Genomic DNA, 18,815 nt, shown 5'->3' on the forward strand with positions numbered 1-18,815 from the left:
AAAATGATTGTCTAATGTATGTGTGTGTGTGTGTTCAAGGATTATCACACACCTAGCAACCAAGAGGAAAGGTCAGGAGATTGATCACAACAACAGCATGATACACAGATTACATACGCAGAAAACTGCACATACATACACACAAACAAACACTGCTCTGAGCTGCATGGCTACATGTTGTAATATGGACCTTATCTTGTCAGCAACACAGAGTGAAACACAATGACTAAAACCACAACAAATCTAATATTTAGAAATAATTAAAAAAGAAACATAACCATTTGTTAGTTACTGAATTTGTCGTCACCTTGTGAATTTTCGTCCAATATCCCACCAACTCATGAGGGAAATACCTATCTCTTAGCAGTTAAATGCTCCTATATGCTGACCAGCTGGTCTCTAACTGTGTCTGTCTGCTGAGTTTTGCTGGGGGTGAAGTGTATTTCAGGATTATCTGCTGCTGCAGCCAAAAGTTCTGCTACAGAAAACCAAAAACACAGAAGATGCAATACAATTCCATTGAGCTGAGGGGAAATGCAAGCTGTCCACATTTAAATCATCTGTAATGCTCCTCAGACAGCAATGCACAACGTTGGCACTCGTTCTCCACAACAATTAAAGCTCACATTTGATTAATTAACTTTTACAGTCTAATTAAGCTTAAGCCTGTAAACCACCAGGTGAAGTCTTTAACAACTTGGCGAACCAAAGCATCGAGCAAATACAGGAATAATCTGGGCTTTAACAAACGGCTAAAGTTTGCAAAGTCAAGCCGGTACTGTTTCCCTATCAAGAGTGCTAAATAAGTTGCATTGCCTCTTGTTATCTGAACTAGGTAGTCAAATGTGAGCACAGGGGGATCTGAGTGGATCAAATGCACTCACCAAAGTGCTTACGCGGGTTGTGGGGGTGTGGAAGTGTACAGAATTGTGTTCAGTAATTCTTAATGGCATTTAGCATCAACTGTAATCAGTTGTGACATTCTCTTCATCGAAAATGACCTTGTAGTTGTACTGTCGCCGCACGCATGTCATCACTCACCAAATTCACATGTATAACCTGATTGCTAAATTATAGCTCACACTTATTCTGTTACTTCTGTATGTCACTGTATGCATATTGTATTTAATGTTCAATTTGTGACAATGTACGCTTCAAGACCATGTGTGCATCACTGTGCTTTTACCCATTGTTCGTAGGTATACGCACATTAACATGGACACTATAACACGTGTGAGGGTATAGCGTGAGAACATAATGATTGTTATGCAGGCTTTTACATGTCTCCGATTTCTTCGCGTAGCATCTAAAAGTCACATGCATTCATCCACGAGTAACTGCCTATGTGTTACTGTTGTTTTCCATGTCATACAGGTGTGCTCATTTGATTAACTCTTATGTGTGCATTTATGGATGTATGGAAACATTGATGGGAGTTTTCACACTTCTATTGAGCCTCATGAATGCATGTACAGTGGGGCAAAAAAGTATTTAGTCAGCCACCAATTGTGCAAGTTCTCCCACTTAAAAAGATGAGAGAGGCCTGTAATGTTCATCCTAGGTATACCTCAACTATGAGAGACAACATGAGAAAAAAAATCCAGAAAATCACATTGTCTGATTTTTAAAGAATTGATTTGCAAATGATGGTGGAATGGAAGTATTTGGTCAATAACAAAAGTTCATCTCAATACTTTGTTATATATCCTTTGTTGGTAATGACAGAGGTCAAACGTTTTTTGTAAGTCTTCGCAAGATTTTCACACACTATTACTGGTATTTTGGCCCATTCCTCCATGCAGATCTCCTCTAGAGCAGTGATGTTTTGGGGCTGTCGCTGGGCAACACAGACTTTCAACTCCCTCCAAAGATTTTGGGGTTGAGATCTGGAGACTGGCTAGGCCACTCCAGGACCTTGAAATGCTTCTTACGAAGCCACTCCTTCGTTGCCCGGGCGTTGTGTTTGGGATCATTGTCATGCTGAAAGACCCAGCCACGTTTCATCTTCAATGCCCTTGCTGATGGAAGGAGGTTGTCACTCAAAATCTCACGATACATGGCCACATTCATTCTTTCCTTTACACGGATCAGTCGTCCAGGTCCCTTTGCAGAAAAACAGCCCCAACGCATGATGTTTCCACCCCCATGTCTCACAGTAGGTATGGTGTTCTTTGGATGCAACTCAGCATTCTTTCTCCTCCAAACACGTCTTGCTGAGTTTTTACCAAAAAGTTCTATTTTGGTTTCATCTGACCATATGACATTCTCCCAATCCTCTTCTGGATCATCTAAATGCTCTCTAGCAAACTTCAGACGGGCCTGGACATGTACTGGCTTAAGCAGGGGGACACGTCTGGCACTGCAGGATTTGAGTCCCTGGCGGCGTAGTGTGTTACTGATGGTAGCCTTTGTTACTTTGGTCCCAGCTCTCTGCAGGTCATTGACTCGGTCCCCCCGTGTGGTTCTGGGACTTTTGCTCACCGTTCTTGTGATCATTTTGACCCCACGAGGTGAGATCTTGCGTGGAGCCCCAGATCGAGGGAGATTATCAGTGGTCTGGTATGTCTTCCATTTTCTAATAATTGCTCCCACAGTTGATTTCTTCACACCAAGCTGCTTACCTATTGCAGATTCAGTCTTCCCAGCCTGGTGCAGGTCTACAATTTTGTTTCTGGTGTCCTTTGACAGCTCTTTGGTCTTGGCCATAGTGGAGTTTGGAGTGTGACTGTTTGAGGTTGTGGACAGGTGTCTTTTATACTGATAACGAGTTAAAACAGGTGCCATTAATACAGTTAACAAGTGGAGGACAGAGGAGGCTCTTAAAGAAGAAGTTACAGGTCTGTGAGAGCCACAAATCTTGTTTGTTTGTAGGTGACCAAATACTTATTTTACCGAGGAATTTACCAATTCATTCATTACAAATCCTACAATGTGATTTCCTGGATTCTTTCCCCCCATTCTGTCTCTCGTAGTTGAAGTGTACCTAGGATGAAAATTACAGGCCTCTCATCTTTTTAAGTGGGAGAACTTGCACAATTGGTGGCTGACTAAATACTTGTTTGCCCCACTGTATGTGTGAAGCCAGTAAATATAATGAAGCTCTGCATGTCTGTATGTGGATCTGCAGTGCATTTGGATCAGCAGTCTGTCAAATGCCAGTGTGTGTGTGTGTGTGTGTGTGTGTGTGTGTGTGTGTGTGTGTGTGTGTGTGTGTGTGTGTGTGTGTGTGTGTGTGTGTGTGTGTGTGTATGGGTGTGTGTGTGTGTGTGTGTGTGTGTGTGTGTGTGGTGTGTGTGTGTGTGTGTGTGTGTGTGTGTGTGTGTGTGTGTGTGTGTGTGTGTGTGTGTGTGTGTGTGTGTGTGTGTGTGTGTGAGTCGGTGTTTGTGTGTGTGGTGAGAACAGCTGCGATATGGAGCCTGTCGTGGGCGTGGGTTAATTAGTGCAGAAGATGATTGTATTATTTGGACGGCCGACCAGCGCCAGGGTTCAAAGTAATGGGGGGCAGGTGAGCTTGTACGGCCTGCAGCTGCATGTTAAACAACTCAAATGGAATCACAGAAGTCCCGCAAGGGGGGAGAAAGAGTGAAAGAGACAGAGACGAGGGAAGGGAAGGTGAGAAGAAGAAAAAAAAACAGAAAGAAAATAAGAGTAGTAGGCCAGGAAGGGACAATGGTAAGAAACCAGTTGGACACAATGTTCAACTAAATTCCACATCATGCAATGTTTGTGTGTGCCAATTAAACCATTGCCAATGTTCTCAACAAATTGATAACAGTTACATGTGCATCACTGTTGAGGGAAAGGTAGAGAAGTGCAACATGACAATGCTGTCCTGCAGGCTACATTGAGAAAGTGAACTAAACTATGGACATACCTTAAGCTAACTACTACTATATATATAATACTAGCTAATACAGTCATCTAATATCTATAACTAAGACCCTAAAGGTGCGTTCAGGTGCACTGGAAAGAGAAATCTGGTGTATTTGTATTGGGTGCAAAATGAACTGTAATGTAGCAATTATGCAGACAGTTTCTTTAGACACATGTGTCACTGCACATTTAGCATACATGTGCAGTACCGTGATCATCATAGTGAACTATGATCACCAGCCATGTAACTGCGCTGGATGTCCCTTAAGCTTCAGAGAGTCTCTCTCTCTGTGGATGCATTGTTCAAATTTCTCGATTCTCAAGATTATTCAATTCTCTTTGCGCTGTATCTGAGCACACCTTAGTATAGATCAAGTCTTGTGTACCTGCTTTGACTTTACGGTTGGTGTTGGGAAGCAGCACGGACATCCACATGATGCGTATGCAGTAACATTGCATTAGAACACAAGTTACACACATTTCAGTGACAGTAGACAACTAAACATTGCAACTCACCTCTGTCTACTTTCTAACAAAACTCTCATCACAGTTAATGATAAACAAACCGATTTGAGGAACTCTAAAGCATGCAACGATGCCGAGTCACTGTGAGTGAGTGGGTGCGCTGGTGATAACCACTCTACCTGTTCTGGCTGGTTGGCATTGGACAGTGGTGTAACCATCCAGATGATGTTGAGGTTGTTGAGGGCAGCGCTGGTGGTGAACGAGCAGGGCAGGACTGCTGCTTGGCCGCGGGCCACCTGGATACTGCTCTGGGCCACCGTCACATCCAGCGCCCGCACACACACTGTAGGAGGAAGGAGGCGGTGATCAGTGTCTTGATACAGCATAAATAAGCACACACGACACCAACGTGCAAACAAGTAAAACAAGAGGACAGAATGAGATCGAAATGTAGCATAACAACTCCCACTGGATGGATCTTACACAATCGTTCCTATCATATTCTTTCACTGTAATAGAAAGTATTCAGTCCTCCTTAAGGCTATTTGAGTCCTCTATAACAAGTGTTATAGGGAAAAGAAATGCGTTTAATAGGTCAAAGATAAAGAAGTAAGACACAGACAGAGATGGTGATGTGTATAAATACCCATGTGTACGCAAAGGTTTCATATTTTAAAAAGGGAAAAGTCATGTGTAAGTCTCATTGAATCCAATGTATATCGCCTTTACAACAAAACAACAGATTTCTGAACCAAACTCCTCTTTTAAAATGCTCTCATCAGCTAAACAAACCTCTAGACCACATTGTGAAGGGATCAAATTAAATATGTAAAAGTTTAATGGGGAAACACGATAGGCTGTCTCCCGAGTTATTCATTTCCCTAAAACAACTTGCTTCTTGCTAATTTCATGGGAACGCAGTGTATCACTACATACTAAATGAACATGACAAGTGGGAATAGTAATGGTTATTTCTGGTATTATTTGCACACATATGCACAGTATGCACACAGCATACTAAACAACCATGATAGCTTGTTTTCTTTCCATGCAACAAAGGTATATGTTCTCCAACTAAGAAACTGATGAGCTTTTCTCATCTGCACTGAGCTGTCAGCCTCAACAGACCCATAAAGACAAATATGTACATGCAGCATCCTATTTCTGGAACAGCTAAAGACATTACAGGCAAAATTAAGTTAGACTTCCCCCGCAAGCATGTATCCATGTCCAAAAACCCCAATGGGAAGTCATCTTATCTAAACATGACAAGGAGGAGGATGGCACTGATATGATTACAGATAATTGATCATGTCCTTGTTAGTGATAATGTAAGATGATGATCTTTCCATAAGCCAATACTAGAAACGACAGGCCTTCATGTGTGGTTACGTAGGAGTCAAGCCAGATGTCAAGTGCAATCACTGATCACTTCCGACAACACAATATAAATCTCACCATACATCAGATTATCTGTTTTATTTTTAAGTCACAAAATGTATAAGGCATGTGCTAGGAATTGTAAGGACATAAGTGTCGTTTATGCCTAATTTGGGTTCTGAATTTCAGCATCATTTTCTAGCTGACAGACTGCCTGTTGCTCCCTCTCTGTCCACCGGACACCTGCAGACTTCCTACGCTTTCCTTCTGCTGGCAGACACCACACACCCGGCAGGCTCACTGCTGGCACAGTGCAGATAGGCAGTGCTTGAACTGCTCCGCTCAGTAATGGTTCATTTGAGATATGTTCATGAAAAGAATTGCCATACATGCAAGCGATTTTCGTAAAAGGCGAAAAAATCCACTTCTATGTCAATATGTATGATTTACAGAAGTATAACTCCTCACTCAATTGCTTGAAAACAAGATTGCACATTAAGTAATGTAACGTCCTCTACGTGTGTACGTCACAATGCAGCTAATGGCCTCCCATTACCCCTCATGACGCCTACAAACTCAGGCCATCAATATATGTATAATATAATGAATAACAGGGTTTTAGGTCACCCCTCTAGTCTGATCTTCTTATGTCCTCTGTGTACACAATGTTCACTTCATGCGCAAAATCAACCTATGCTCTTAATCGAGGATTTCCTGCAAAAAAGGCGAAGTTCACACGAAGGGTTACGACCCTAACAGCATGTGCTATTGTATCGGCAGCATGAGATCAGTGTAAGTGTTCATTCTCATGGCCACATAGATATTAAACGTGCTAGATTTAGAGAGGGGATAAAGACAGAAGAAGATTAAGGAAAGGAGGAAGAAAATAAAGAATGAGAAAAACTGAACGAAAGAATGAAAGAGGAGGTCCTAGAGGAGTGAAGATAGAAGGAGCATCTTATCGTCTCTAAGCCTCCTCCAAGGCAGCAGTCTCTCAAGCCCACAACAGCTGGAGGGCTCATTTCAAAACACTGGATTAGAGAACCCATGAGCACAGAGCCTGTAAGCTCCCACGACCAACCAAGAAACACACACTAACAACATCTCAAATAAGCACAGACACATGTACTGTACATATAGCGTTCACATTATGCACATTTGATCTCCAACACAGACACACACAAGGCATCCCACCCACTGCTATGCATCTTCAAACTCAAGTGTGACATGTACGGTAGCCCTTCAGGGACACATCTAAAAGACAGAGAGGGGAACAGAGAGGGGAACAGCTCGACAGCTCGTCCGCTGAACTGTGTAGTTGCTTAGCATTGCCTCATTCTTGCAAACAATACTTTCAAAGATTTATGCCAGTTATTCAGCACTGCTCTTGGAGCATGTCCGGTAGACAACCTCTCTTCCACAAAGAATAATGTAAAGGGTTGGTATGTGAGGGATCAATGGTGGGAGTCAAATGTGGCCACCAAGATATGTATTACCCACAGTTAAACCTGTTGTGGCACAGCAACGTTTAGCAATGCTGTCCAAATGCCATGATTCGAGTCAAAAGCGAACAATTCTGATTGTAGGAAATGCTCTCTAAGCAGGCCTGAGGATGATACAGTATGTTGTGCTTTTTCCTGTTTCGTTCTTTTCCTGCATGGTTTTGTTCTGCCTGTCTTGCTCAGCGCTGCCCACAGAGTTCTGCAGTTGTCTTCATGTCTCCAGGCTCATAAGTAAAGTAAATGAGCAGTCCATCTCATTGGGTTTAACATCCAATACTCTCCATTTCCCTGACCACGTTTTATTCCCTGCTGCTCTCTTTTTTCAGCCCTGAGCTGCCTCAAGGCGCCGCACAGCAGGACTGAGCCTGGCTGGAAATAGCAAAAACTAAACAGTCATTCCTAACTGATGCTGACCTGCCAATTCCCACAGTGACTGTAATAGATGAACTTGCACCTTAATTAATGACTGACAGAGAGACTTTAGTAGGTCCTTGTTAATCCAAACTCTTGTATTCCATTCTGATAAAACATTCAAGATGATTTGATCAACAACATTTAGTCACTCAATTACTACAAAGACGTGTGATTTAAATGACCAAAAACACAGTATGCTGACTACAGCAGATCTATGAATGTAGATTAGGACAAATGTACACCTCATTGTTAAGTCAGTTCGCAAAATGTAGACAGTTAAGGTATCAGTATTTCTTAGCTCTAAGCATTGACATACAAGACGGATGATATTGGCTGTCTGGGATTTATTAATACATGAAATAAAGGGCCAAGGGTATAGAAAGCCTCTGTGCAAGTGTGTTCTCTTGTGAACAGTAATTTATCACCTGAGTTGTGTTTTTCATTTTGCATGTTTTTGTCAATAATAAAATGACTCAGTAAATGGATAACTTGTTGTGTCAAATAAATCATGTTTGGCATTCATTTCATTGTAACACAAAAAAATGAGCATCATCCAAAATAGATGGACCCAGTCAATTATAATTAAATCAGTGATTTGTCAACTTCCCACAAAAGTTCTTTAAGCTTATGAATATGTTTTCTTTTAAAATGACTTATTAGGACAGAATTGTTCTTTATGTTTTGCATGGAGAAAAAGGTAGGAAGTAACAAAGGACCAACAAGAGAGGAGTAACGGTTAAGGAAGTGGGGAGAAAGTTTGGGGTGTAATGTACAAGGAGGATGAACAGAGAAGCACAAGTCAAGGGTGCACAATGAGAAGGGAGGAACAAAAGTCAGATAGGGAGGTACAGCAAGGAGGAATACATAAGGGAGAGAAAGGGGAGGGTGGAAATTCAGGAGGGTAGAAGCAAAAAGGGAGGATGCTGTTGTTTCTAGAGAGCCCTAATTGATAAAGTCACCCCAGGCAGCGCTTGCAGTGCTGGAGGAGGGAAGGAGAGCACCTTCAGCGTGGCTCCGTTAAACTGGTCTCCTCTTCATTCGGGAGCCAAGTGTCAAAACTGCTGTTGATTAATGCATGAGAGAACCATACACCTCAGAGAGCATGGAAATAATGTGTAAGCGTGTGCTGCAAGAGTGTGTGTGTGTTTGCATACAATCTCAGTGAAGCTAGGGTTCAGCCATGATGGCATGGAGAACACATGCAGGGTGAATGCAACACTTCCACTCTCTCACACACAGACAATCCCTGCTTGGCAAGTCATTTGCATCCTGTGTTTTTATTCATGTGGCTCTTTTATTCATAGGTTTGACTTTTATTTCAGTTTCAAACAGATGCCCTGATGCTGTGATGAGCCTCTGGCACAGCTTCAGTGGGAGGGCTGGAACACACACACACACACACACACACACACACACACACACACACACACACACACACACACACACACACACACACACACACACACACACACACACACACACACACACACACACACACACACACACACACACACACACACACACACACACACACACACACACACACATTTTAAAGTGAGATGATTGATGATGGTGCTAAAAGAGTGGCTAAAGAAAGGCAACACACATGTGAAAGTTACATTTTAATCCTCTCTATACTAAGTGTATTCCTCTTTGCAGGCAACAGTGAGTATCCAAATCCTCCAACTCGTCTTAAATGACCATCAATCTGTGCTTTCAGGTTCCGTGACAATAGTATTGTCATCTTTGAAGGAGAAACCAACACAGACATCACAGTCAGCAGGCGAATGCGTGATAGCCTCCTTTTGTCAGCTGCGTTTTCTCCGAGCGTGAGACCTCTTAAGGAGTGAGAGGAGAAGAGTGAGGCAGCGACGAGAGATCGAGAACATCTTGTATCTCCTGCTTCAGGCGTGACAGTTGGCAGCTCTGATCACATTTCATGTTTAATCTGCATCCACTCTTTGGACTCAAACGCCATTTGCGATTTGCGTTCGTGCTTTAACCTACACACTAGAAGTGAAGCAACTGCGAGGACAAAAAGCATGAAATCAAGCACAAGCATGAACACATCCACACATGGATTCCTGTGCACCGACACCTGTGCCCACGCAGAAACGACGCTCTGTCCCATTCCTTTTGCAGGATACCCAGGGGCCTTGTGATGGGCTGTGTCCATGTATGGCGGACCCTGTGATGTCGCGGCTGCCCGTGAGGCACCAGGGCGAACCAACAAGCGAACAAAGACATCCGTGTGAAACTCAGGTGGTATGGCTGTGTACCCAGCTGCTCGTGGGAACTCATCAAGCTCAAAGCACTGCTGAGGTAAAAATAAGTCACAGAACAACTACGTTTTGAAACTGAATGTGTATAAGTGTATACTGCCTGAATACCTCTTTATAAGCTGCGATGACAGACATTTTATGAATGGATATAATGATTGGGTACAGTATATGTTCCTTCTGCATAGTCGGGAAAGCCTAAAATATTATTGCGAGTTCAATGGAATAAACATTTTGTTTTTGAATTGTCTTGCTGAGAGTGAAGCCAGACAGATAAAAAAGTGTAAAACAGTTAGCCTAGCTTAACATGGAAACAAGGAGAGAGCAGTCTGGCTCTGTCCAAAGGTTTTAAAAAGCCCACCGACATATTATTTTTGTTTGTGTAGAGCAGGGGTCTCAAACTCAAGGCCCAGGGGCCAAATCCGGCCCGCGACTTCATTTTATGTGGCCCCGCAAGAGATTGCAAAGAATATAATTATACGGTTACATGCCACTTTACAGAAGCAGGTTGCCCGTAAACTACATGTCCCACAATGCATCTCGTTTTGTGACATTGTGCACTGAAGAGACTTGCAATTATTTGCCCTGGACTTCTGCTTTCAGACGTAGTTAATTACTAAGTTATCCGATAATAATCCAATTCAGAGGCAATAATGTCATATAATACATTATTTTATATATATATTATATATAGGCCCTAGCTACAACCGGCTCTTTGAGTGCATCCTTTATGCGAATGTGGCCTGCAATGAAATTGAGTTTGACACCCCTGGTGTAGAGGATAACAATCAGTTTTTTTGTGAATGAGTGTGCGGAAAAAACATGTATTGGGAGTGTCAGTAATGTATTGCTGTCTCCACAGGAAGTTACACAACTTGCAATTTATACCCTTTTTGTACACTGTTTGTTCAAATGAAACAAACAAGATACATTTATTGATATAGTCCGTGTCAAAGGTGTAAGTAGGTTGACTTTGTTAGCTAAGGGCAGCTGTTTCCCCTCTTTTCATTCTTAATGCTGAACTAGGCTAACCGGCAGCTGGCTGCAGCTTCATAATTAATGTATTGCCTGTAACAATATTCAACAAAGTAATTCTCAGCAAGAAACATAGCAAGCACATTTTCCAAAATGTCAATATATGTCTTTGAACTTATTGTGCAAGCTGTGCTGTCTATATAACATCTGATACATCTATTTAATTCTGATAGATGATAAACCTAATACTCACTTTAGATGTTGATAGGGCTGTAAGAGGATGTTACACATCTAGTAAACAAACTGAGCCTTTAGGCTGGCCTTTTTATCAGAGTCTATAGGGAGCATATTATAAAAGGTCCTCATTCATATTTCACAAAGAAGCAAATGCTGGTCCTGTCTACTGTGTTCATAACAAACAAACCATACAAACAAACTGTGTACTAAATCTGAAAAATAACTTTCCTCCTGAGGGCACCGTCCTCTGTCAAATTGTGTGCAGATTTCGTTGTAAACTACTTACTATAGAAAATGAAAAATGATAATTTGCATGCTGGTACATGAATCTATATCTGAACGACTAGATACTTCTTCACATTACATTCTCTGATTGTTAAAAACATTATTGTGCACAATTCATTTATTGGGTGGGGGATTTTGGTTGGTCACAGCCAGGGATCTCAGATGATTTCAGGTTAAAGATTTGTCCTCACATGATTTGGCCCATTTAACCACTCCTTTTCTTCCATTTATCTCCCCTCCTCGTCTCCATGTTCTCCCCTTTTGGTCCTTCCGACAAACCCTCACCCGATGAAAGAGCCCTTCAAATCTCTCACTCATCCTCCCCTTCATCCCATGCCCCGCCCCTCCCAGTTGACCTATTAGCTACAACAGCCAACTCCCTAAGAGCGCCCTCTTACAACCCTACATAGCTTAATACTGTCCTCTTAACTGTACTGTGTCGGACTTGCCCGACTTACAGCGATCCTAATGTGTTACTACTATAAACAAAAGGCCTCATTGTCCACAAACAAGCTGTAGCATGTAGCATTGGTCACGCTATATGCTTACATCCTCACAATGAATGGACAGTCAAATGTGCAGCAGTTCAATCACACTTTATCTGAACTATTTGGAAGTTAGTTCTGGAACGCATTGCAAGATATTTGCTGGATAGAAGCAAAACATGTTGTCACATCACATGAGTAGCAGAAAGTCCCCACTTGTGACCTGGTCTGTATTGAGACATTGCAGCTGACTATAGGTTTATTTGTGTTTCTCTGGCATCAGCATACAAGTTGAGTCGACTGCTCTGGGGTCAAAGTTAAATGCAAATGACGGTGAAAAGTAATTGTTAACAAGCAAACTGGTGACCAACCAAACTAGTGAGCTCGTCTGTGTGCAATGAGCGAGCAGAAGGTTAAAGTAGGCCACTGCCCTCGTGCACAGATAAGCCCGGGCATTGGAAGACTACTGCTAAAGCGGCAAACAGATGGCTCTGCACATGCAGCCCTGGACATTACACACACACACACACACACACACACACACACACACACACACACACACACACACACACACACACGCACGCACGCACGCACGCACGCACGCACACACACCCACACACACGCACACCCCCACACACACACACACACACACACACACACACACACACGCACGCACGCACACACACACCCCCACACACACACACACACACACACACACACACACACGCACACACACACACACACACACACACACACACACACACACACACACACGCACGCACGCACACACACACACACACACACACACAAACACTTTGTCCAAAAAATATCAAGTACCAACTTCAGTGGAGTACACTAATCGCAATATTCAGCTCTAACCAAAAACATCTCCCATGCTCGCTCATACAGCAACAAAAAAACATGCTGTTTTGCAAATCGCCAGCACATGTTGTTGGGTATGTTGTTTCAAATGACAGCTGAGGAACCAGACCTGGATTCCCCTTAAGAAACAGATTATTTTCACGTCTCCATCTCTGTGTAACTCCATTCCCTGTCTGACATGCATGTTTGGCAAACCTGTCACAGTGTCTGCAGTGCACGCATATATCTAAAATCCTGGCAAGCATACTGATCTGCCAGTAAGATGACATGAATGGCAAGGGGTTATGTTTGGCTCTTTTGCTGCTGACATCCTCAAGTCTCTTTTAAGTGAGTGACAACAGTGTGTCTCCATGACTGGTATGTAGGTAGCTTAGAGGTAAAAGTTAAAATGACAGAAAGTGTAAAAAATGCAGCATTCCCTAGTCGAAGTACCATTATTGATTTTGATTAGAGCATAAGGTTGTTACACAATCATATTTGTAATTATGTCAATTACTAACCACCATAACGAGCAGTTGAGAAATGTAAATGTAAAAAAAGAACAACTTTAAAAATGATTGCAGATGCTTTATTTGAAACCAGAGGCCCTGACACTGTTGTATTGTGAAAACGCAGCGTTGTTACCTTCTGTACTATACGTCAGCAGGTAAGCAAGTCTACTGGCACTCCTCCACTGTCTGCACGACACAGGTTAACGCAAATACAGTCTAAGCTTCTCAGTCAGCCAGCCAGAGCCCCACAGTGCCAGCCAGCAGATAATACTAGAGTACTATTCCTGGAACCAGCATTTAGCCTAAGGTAGCTTTGTCTCATACCCCTTAGAAAGTAATTGGCTTGTAGGCAGTGATTGCTGTCTTACTTAATTGTCTTACTCTACTTTGTTCTTTTCTTTGTTTCTTTTCTGCATCATTCTGCCTCGTTGGATCTACCTCTTTGTATCTCTCGCTCTGTCTTCCTCTCCTTCACTACCTCTCCAAATTAAGACTATGATTTTAAGCCCGCCAACACTCGTCCTCAGGGCCGGCCCGCCGCACTGGCGTTATACATTTTCGCCTAGGGCGCTGAACTGTAGAGGGTGCGCAGGGGTGCAGTCCAGATTATTATTTATTTTTATTTTTTTAATAGGCCTATGTATATTTTTTTATTTTTGTCGGTGCCCCCCAGATTCCTTTTTTTAGGCGCCGCTCAGATCAGGATTCATTTGTTTTTTTTGAGAATATGAAAAATAAAACGTAGGGGCGCCCCAACACTGCACCACCCCTCTCTATGTTTTCTTTGGTTCTGTCCATTTGTGTTTCGCGTGTCGCGCGCGCTCGCGTCTTGAACGAGAATTAGAACTTCACTGTCACAACATGAAGCGGGGCAACCCCAACAAAAAGCCGTCTGGGGCGCATTGGAAAAGGCGAAGAAAGAGAGAGGAGGAAAAACTCCAGGAAAACAGAGGTATGTCTGATGACTGTTTGTGTTTATTGGCATTTTTCAAGCAACGGTATAAAGCTAGCTAGCTAACGTTAGCTAATGATAGCAGCTGATATATAGTATGATAGAAGCTAGCAGATGAGCTGCTTTACCATCTAGCTTGATAGCTCTTTTTACACCAACTGCACTGTGTGGTTTTTCTTGTATTCATTATATATATTTATTATTATTAAAGCTATCTATTTTGTTCCATCTGTAGCTTACAAATGGTAATGGTCTGGACACAAAATAAGTCTGCTAAATCATTAACTAGCTAGGTTATCACTTAAAAAATATATTTTGCATATTTGGGCACAGGAAATTATGTCAGCTGGTCTGAACTGCTCAGTATTATTGCAGATAGATACCTACTACATTATTCTCTGTGTAATTTCCAGGTGCATTGTTAAAATATCTAGGTAATCCCACTCCCACCACTGCACAACCTGAGTCTACTGCATCACTGCCTGATGTGATATTGCCTGTTGAGTTTATTAGGGTTGTGGGTAGTTCATACACATGTTCACACCTGGAAGCTTCCCAGCACAGTACCACAGTTTTCTAGTTTATTATTGTACATTACAATAGTACCTATATTACTAATAATGTACATGTTAATGTAAAACACAAAACACACACACACACACACACACACACACACACACACACACACACACACACACACACACACACACACACACACACACACACACACACACACACATGCATGTTTGACTGTGCATGCAGGTGAAAACGTATCGATACCGATCCCAAGTGAACCTGCTGCTACACAATCTGCAGGGGAAACATTGATCCCGAGTACCACAACACAGTCTGCAGCACGTGACGCCACAAAGGCAGCAGCTGTTGACCCTGCCGACTGTCCATCCATGTCTGATAAGGTAAGAACAGAGTTTGTGAGCAGAGGACCCTATCAGGCAAAACCACACTTAATTTTTTCAAAACGACAGGATGGGAGAAGCTGCCACCACCAATACTTTTATAGAAAACTGGTAAATGGGGAAAGAATCAAGAGAAGCTGGCTATTGTACTCACAGAAAAACGACAGCCTTTACTTTTTTTACTGCAAGCTGTTCTCCCAGAAGGAATACAAATTAATCAGTGCAGGACTAAATGACTGGAAAAATTGCCACCAATTACTGAAAACACACGAGAACACTCCAGAACATACTAAACACATGGAATCATGGAAAGAGTTAGAGTTTCGATTACAAAAGGGGCAAACTATTGATAGGACTGAGATGGCGCTTACAGACATAGAAAGGAAGAGATGGCATGAGGTGGTAACAAGGTTGGTCGCCATCATTCAATCATTAGCTGACAGAAACATGGGCCTCAGGGGAACATGTGACACACTCAACAAACCCAACAATGGCAACTTCCTTAAAGAAGTGGAGCTGATGGCAATGTTTGACCCTGTAATGAAAGAACACGTTGCTAAAGTCAAAAGGGGTGCAAGCCATACCACATATCTCGGAAAAAATATTCAAAATGAACTCATTGAATGTATCGGTGAGAGAATCAGTGCCCATATGATTGAAGAAATTAAGAAGGCTAAATATTATTCCATCATTCTGGACTGCACACCTGACATTAGCCACACAGAGCAGTTATCAGTCATCTTAAGGATTGTTACAATGGAAGAGATGCCACAAGTTAAGGATCACTTCATGGGGTTCCTTGTTGCTGAGGAATCAACTGGCGAGAGTTTGTCATCCCTCATCCTGGACAGGCTCCAAGAACTGAACATCCCCTTTGAGGACTGTAGGGGACAGTCTTATGACACTGGTGCCAATATGCGAGGGAAAAACAAAGGAGTTCAGGCCAGGTTACTTGAACTAAACCCGAGGGCACTATTCGTGCCATGTGGCGCACACACTCTCAATCTGGTGTTAGCTGATGCAGCGAAAAGCTCCCTAGATGCCACTGGATACTTTGGCTACCTCCAAAAGCTTTTTACATTGTTTTCAGCATCCACAAAGCGCTGGGACATTTTGAAGAGCCATGTCACCACTACCTTGAAATAATGGTCTGAAACCAGGTGGGAGAGCCGGGTCAATAGTGTGGAAGCTGTGCGATATCAGGCTCAACATGTTCGAGATGCACTTTTGGAGGTGAGGGACAAGGCCACTGACATGATGATCAAAATAGAGGCACAGTCTTTGGCTGAGGAAGTGGGGTCCTACCGCTTCTCCATTCGCACTGTGGTGTGGTACGACATCCTCAGTAAAGTCAAACAGGTCAGTAAGGTCATGCAGTCTGTGTCAATGCAACATGACATCGCAGTTGACCTCCTGAGAAAGACAAAGGCCACCCTGGAAGACTTCTCTTATGAAGCACCTGATGAGCCAATGGCCAATGCCCTAAACAAGATGGAAGTTACATTTTTCAACAGGGTGGTTGATGTTTGCATCACTTCCCTCAATGAGCGTTCTGAACACCTGAAAGAAGTTCAGGCAAAGTTTGGGGTGCTTGTCAACTTCCCCGAACTGCCCAGAAACGAGCTGACAAAGCAGTCAAACACTGAGCAACACCCTGAGCTCTGGCGGACAGTCAGACATAGATGGAAAAGAGTTGGCACTGGAGCTGATGAACTTTCCAACTCTCCCCTCACCCACAATGACCACCCTGGAACTGTTGGTGTTCTTGGAAAGGAAGAACCTGAGGGAGGTTTATCCTAATATGTGGGTGGCCCTCAGGATCGCAGTCACTATGCCAGTGACAGTGGCTTCAGCAGAAAGAAGCTTCTCAAAGCTGAAGTTAATGAAAACCTACCTGAGGTCTACAATGGTCCAAGAACGCCTCAGTGGACTTGCCATCATCAGCATTAACAGTGATGTTTCTCGTCAGCTGTCATATGAGGATGTTATCGATGACTTTGCAGCAAAGAAGTCAAGACGAGTGCAATTCTGAGTGTTTAAGTCAAACAAGTCAGTAAGGTATTTATTTATTATTACAATATGTGTGTTCAAAAACAGAAATGTAATTGTTCTTTTTTTGTATAAATCGTTTTTATGTATTTGTTAATATTTTTTCATTTATTTTATTTTATTTATTTATTATTACAATACGTGTGTTCGTAAGTGTTCTTTAAAATAGTTCTATAAGTCCTTCTGTGGAAGCTACTTGTTTATTAAAAGATGTTTGTTGAATTATAACTAAAGCAAGTGTGTTTTTTGTATTTGTGTGTAGGGTGGGGGGGTTGGTGTTTTCAATGTATACTATAGGACAGTAAACCAAAAATATCGTTTAAAAACTGGAGAGATAAAAATATGAATACATAAATGAATGTTAACTAGGTCAAATAAGATATGAATGAACAACAAAAATAAAATAAGTTACATGTATTGGCTATGGTAGGTTATTGGTTATGTTCACATACTCATTTGATTATTAAAATGTTAACTGATCTTTTTCATATGGGTGTTTTAGAGTTGTACCCCCTCGATCTAGTAGTAATTGTGTGCTAAAAGTGCACCAGATTGAAGCATTTTACTTTAAAATGTTCAAAAATGTCTTCCCGGGGGAGCCCCCGGAGCCCCCTAGAGGATGTGACGTCCATCCCCCAATTCAAACATGTTCAGACAATACTGAATACATTTGAAGCCTTTTTGCCTATGTCAATAAGTTTCTGTTTTTGTAGTGTATTCGTCTTTTGTAGAGATTTTTCTTTATATATTCTATGGGGGGGGGGGGGGGCGCCAGCTAAATTCTCGCCTAGGGCTGCAAATTGTCTAGAGCCGGCCCTGCTCGTCCTGCCTCCTGGGAGAAACTGCGCTTTTGCAGCTGATTTGGTCAGTACAGTTCTCCAGCAATATAAGGCCCGTAATGATTTATCCCCTGTGTGAGTCCCTGTGTGGCTCACCTTCACGATGAACCCTCGCTCAACTCGGTGCCACTGATGTGTATTATCGGAGGAAAGCAGAGAGTAAAGCTGAAAGTCTCCTCTAAGGTTGAGTTCTGCCACATCTGATTTATAACAGTTCAAAAAAGGTTCAAATTAAAAATAATTAGTTTTACTGCTTAATATATGATAAGTCTTTTTTTAGATATATATTTGAGTCAGTCACTCAGGAATGGAGTCTATCAGAGGACTGTGGGGAACAGAAGGACCAAACCAAAGCCTTGTCCCAAACCAGTTACAGCTACTTCTGATATCTTTATTTCCTTAACTTTCTTCATGTTGCATGACCTTCCTCCATGTCCTATGATTAAAAAAAAATAACACACTCTGTACAGTATATAAGATCAACCTGTCAAACTTTTTCTATTTGAAAGTATTGAGAAACCACTGACTCCGATTCACCCGCTGTCTTGCACGCACGCACGTGCACACACACACACACACACACACACACACACACACACACACACACACACACACACACACACACACACACACACACACACACACACACACACACACACACACACACACACACACACTTGCTCTGAACTTATCTTCCCAAGTGTCTGAAAAGGTTTTATGATCTCCTTGTGGACAGCTGCTCTGAGCTGACTCAGAGCACCATGACATACGACCAGCCAAGTGATGCGTG

The 18,815-nt window shown here is 42.4% G+C and overlaps 1 protein-coding gene across 1 annotated transcript in view; it reads right to left on the reverse strand.

Moving 5' to 3' along the window:
* The window catches only part of igsf11 (immunoglobulin superfamily member 11), a 109,004-nt gene that overhangs the window by 12,844 nt on the left and 77,345 nt on the right, over positions 1-18,815 (reverse strand). The window contains exon 3 of the mRNA XM_034096691.2: positions 4,518-4,681. Coding sequence (XP_033952582.1) covers positions 4,518-4,681 — 164 coding nt within the window. The remainder of the gene's footprint in view (positions 1-4,517; positions 4,682-18,815) is intronic.

Source organism: Pseudochaenichthys georgianus, chromosome 13 (assembly GCF_902827115.2).
Source record: "Pseudochaenichthys georgianus chromosome 13, fPseGeo1.2, whole genome shotgun sequence".
NCBI classification, from domain to species: Eukaryota; Metazoa; Chordata; class Actinopteri; order Perciformes; family Channichthyidae; genus Pseudochaenichthys; species Pseudochaenichthys georgianus.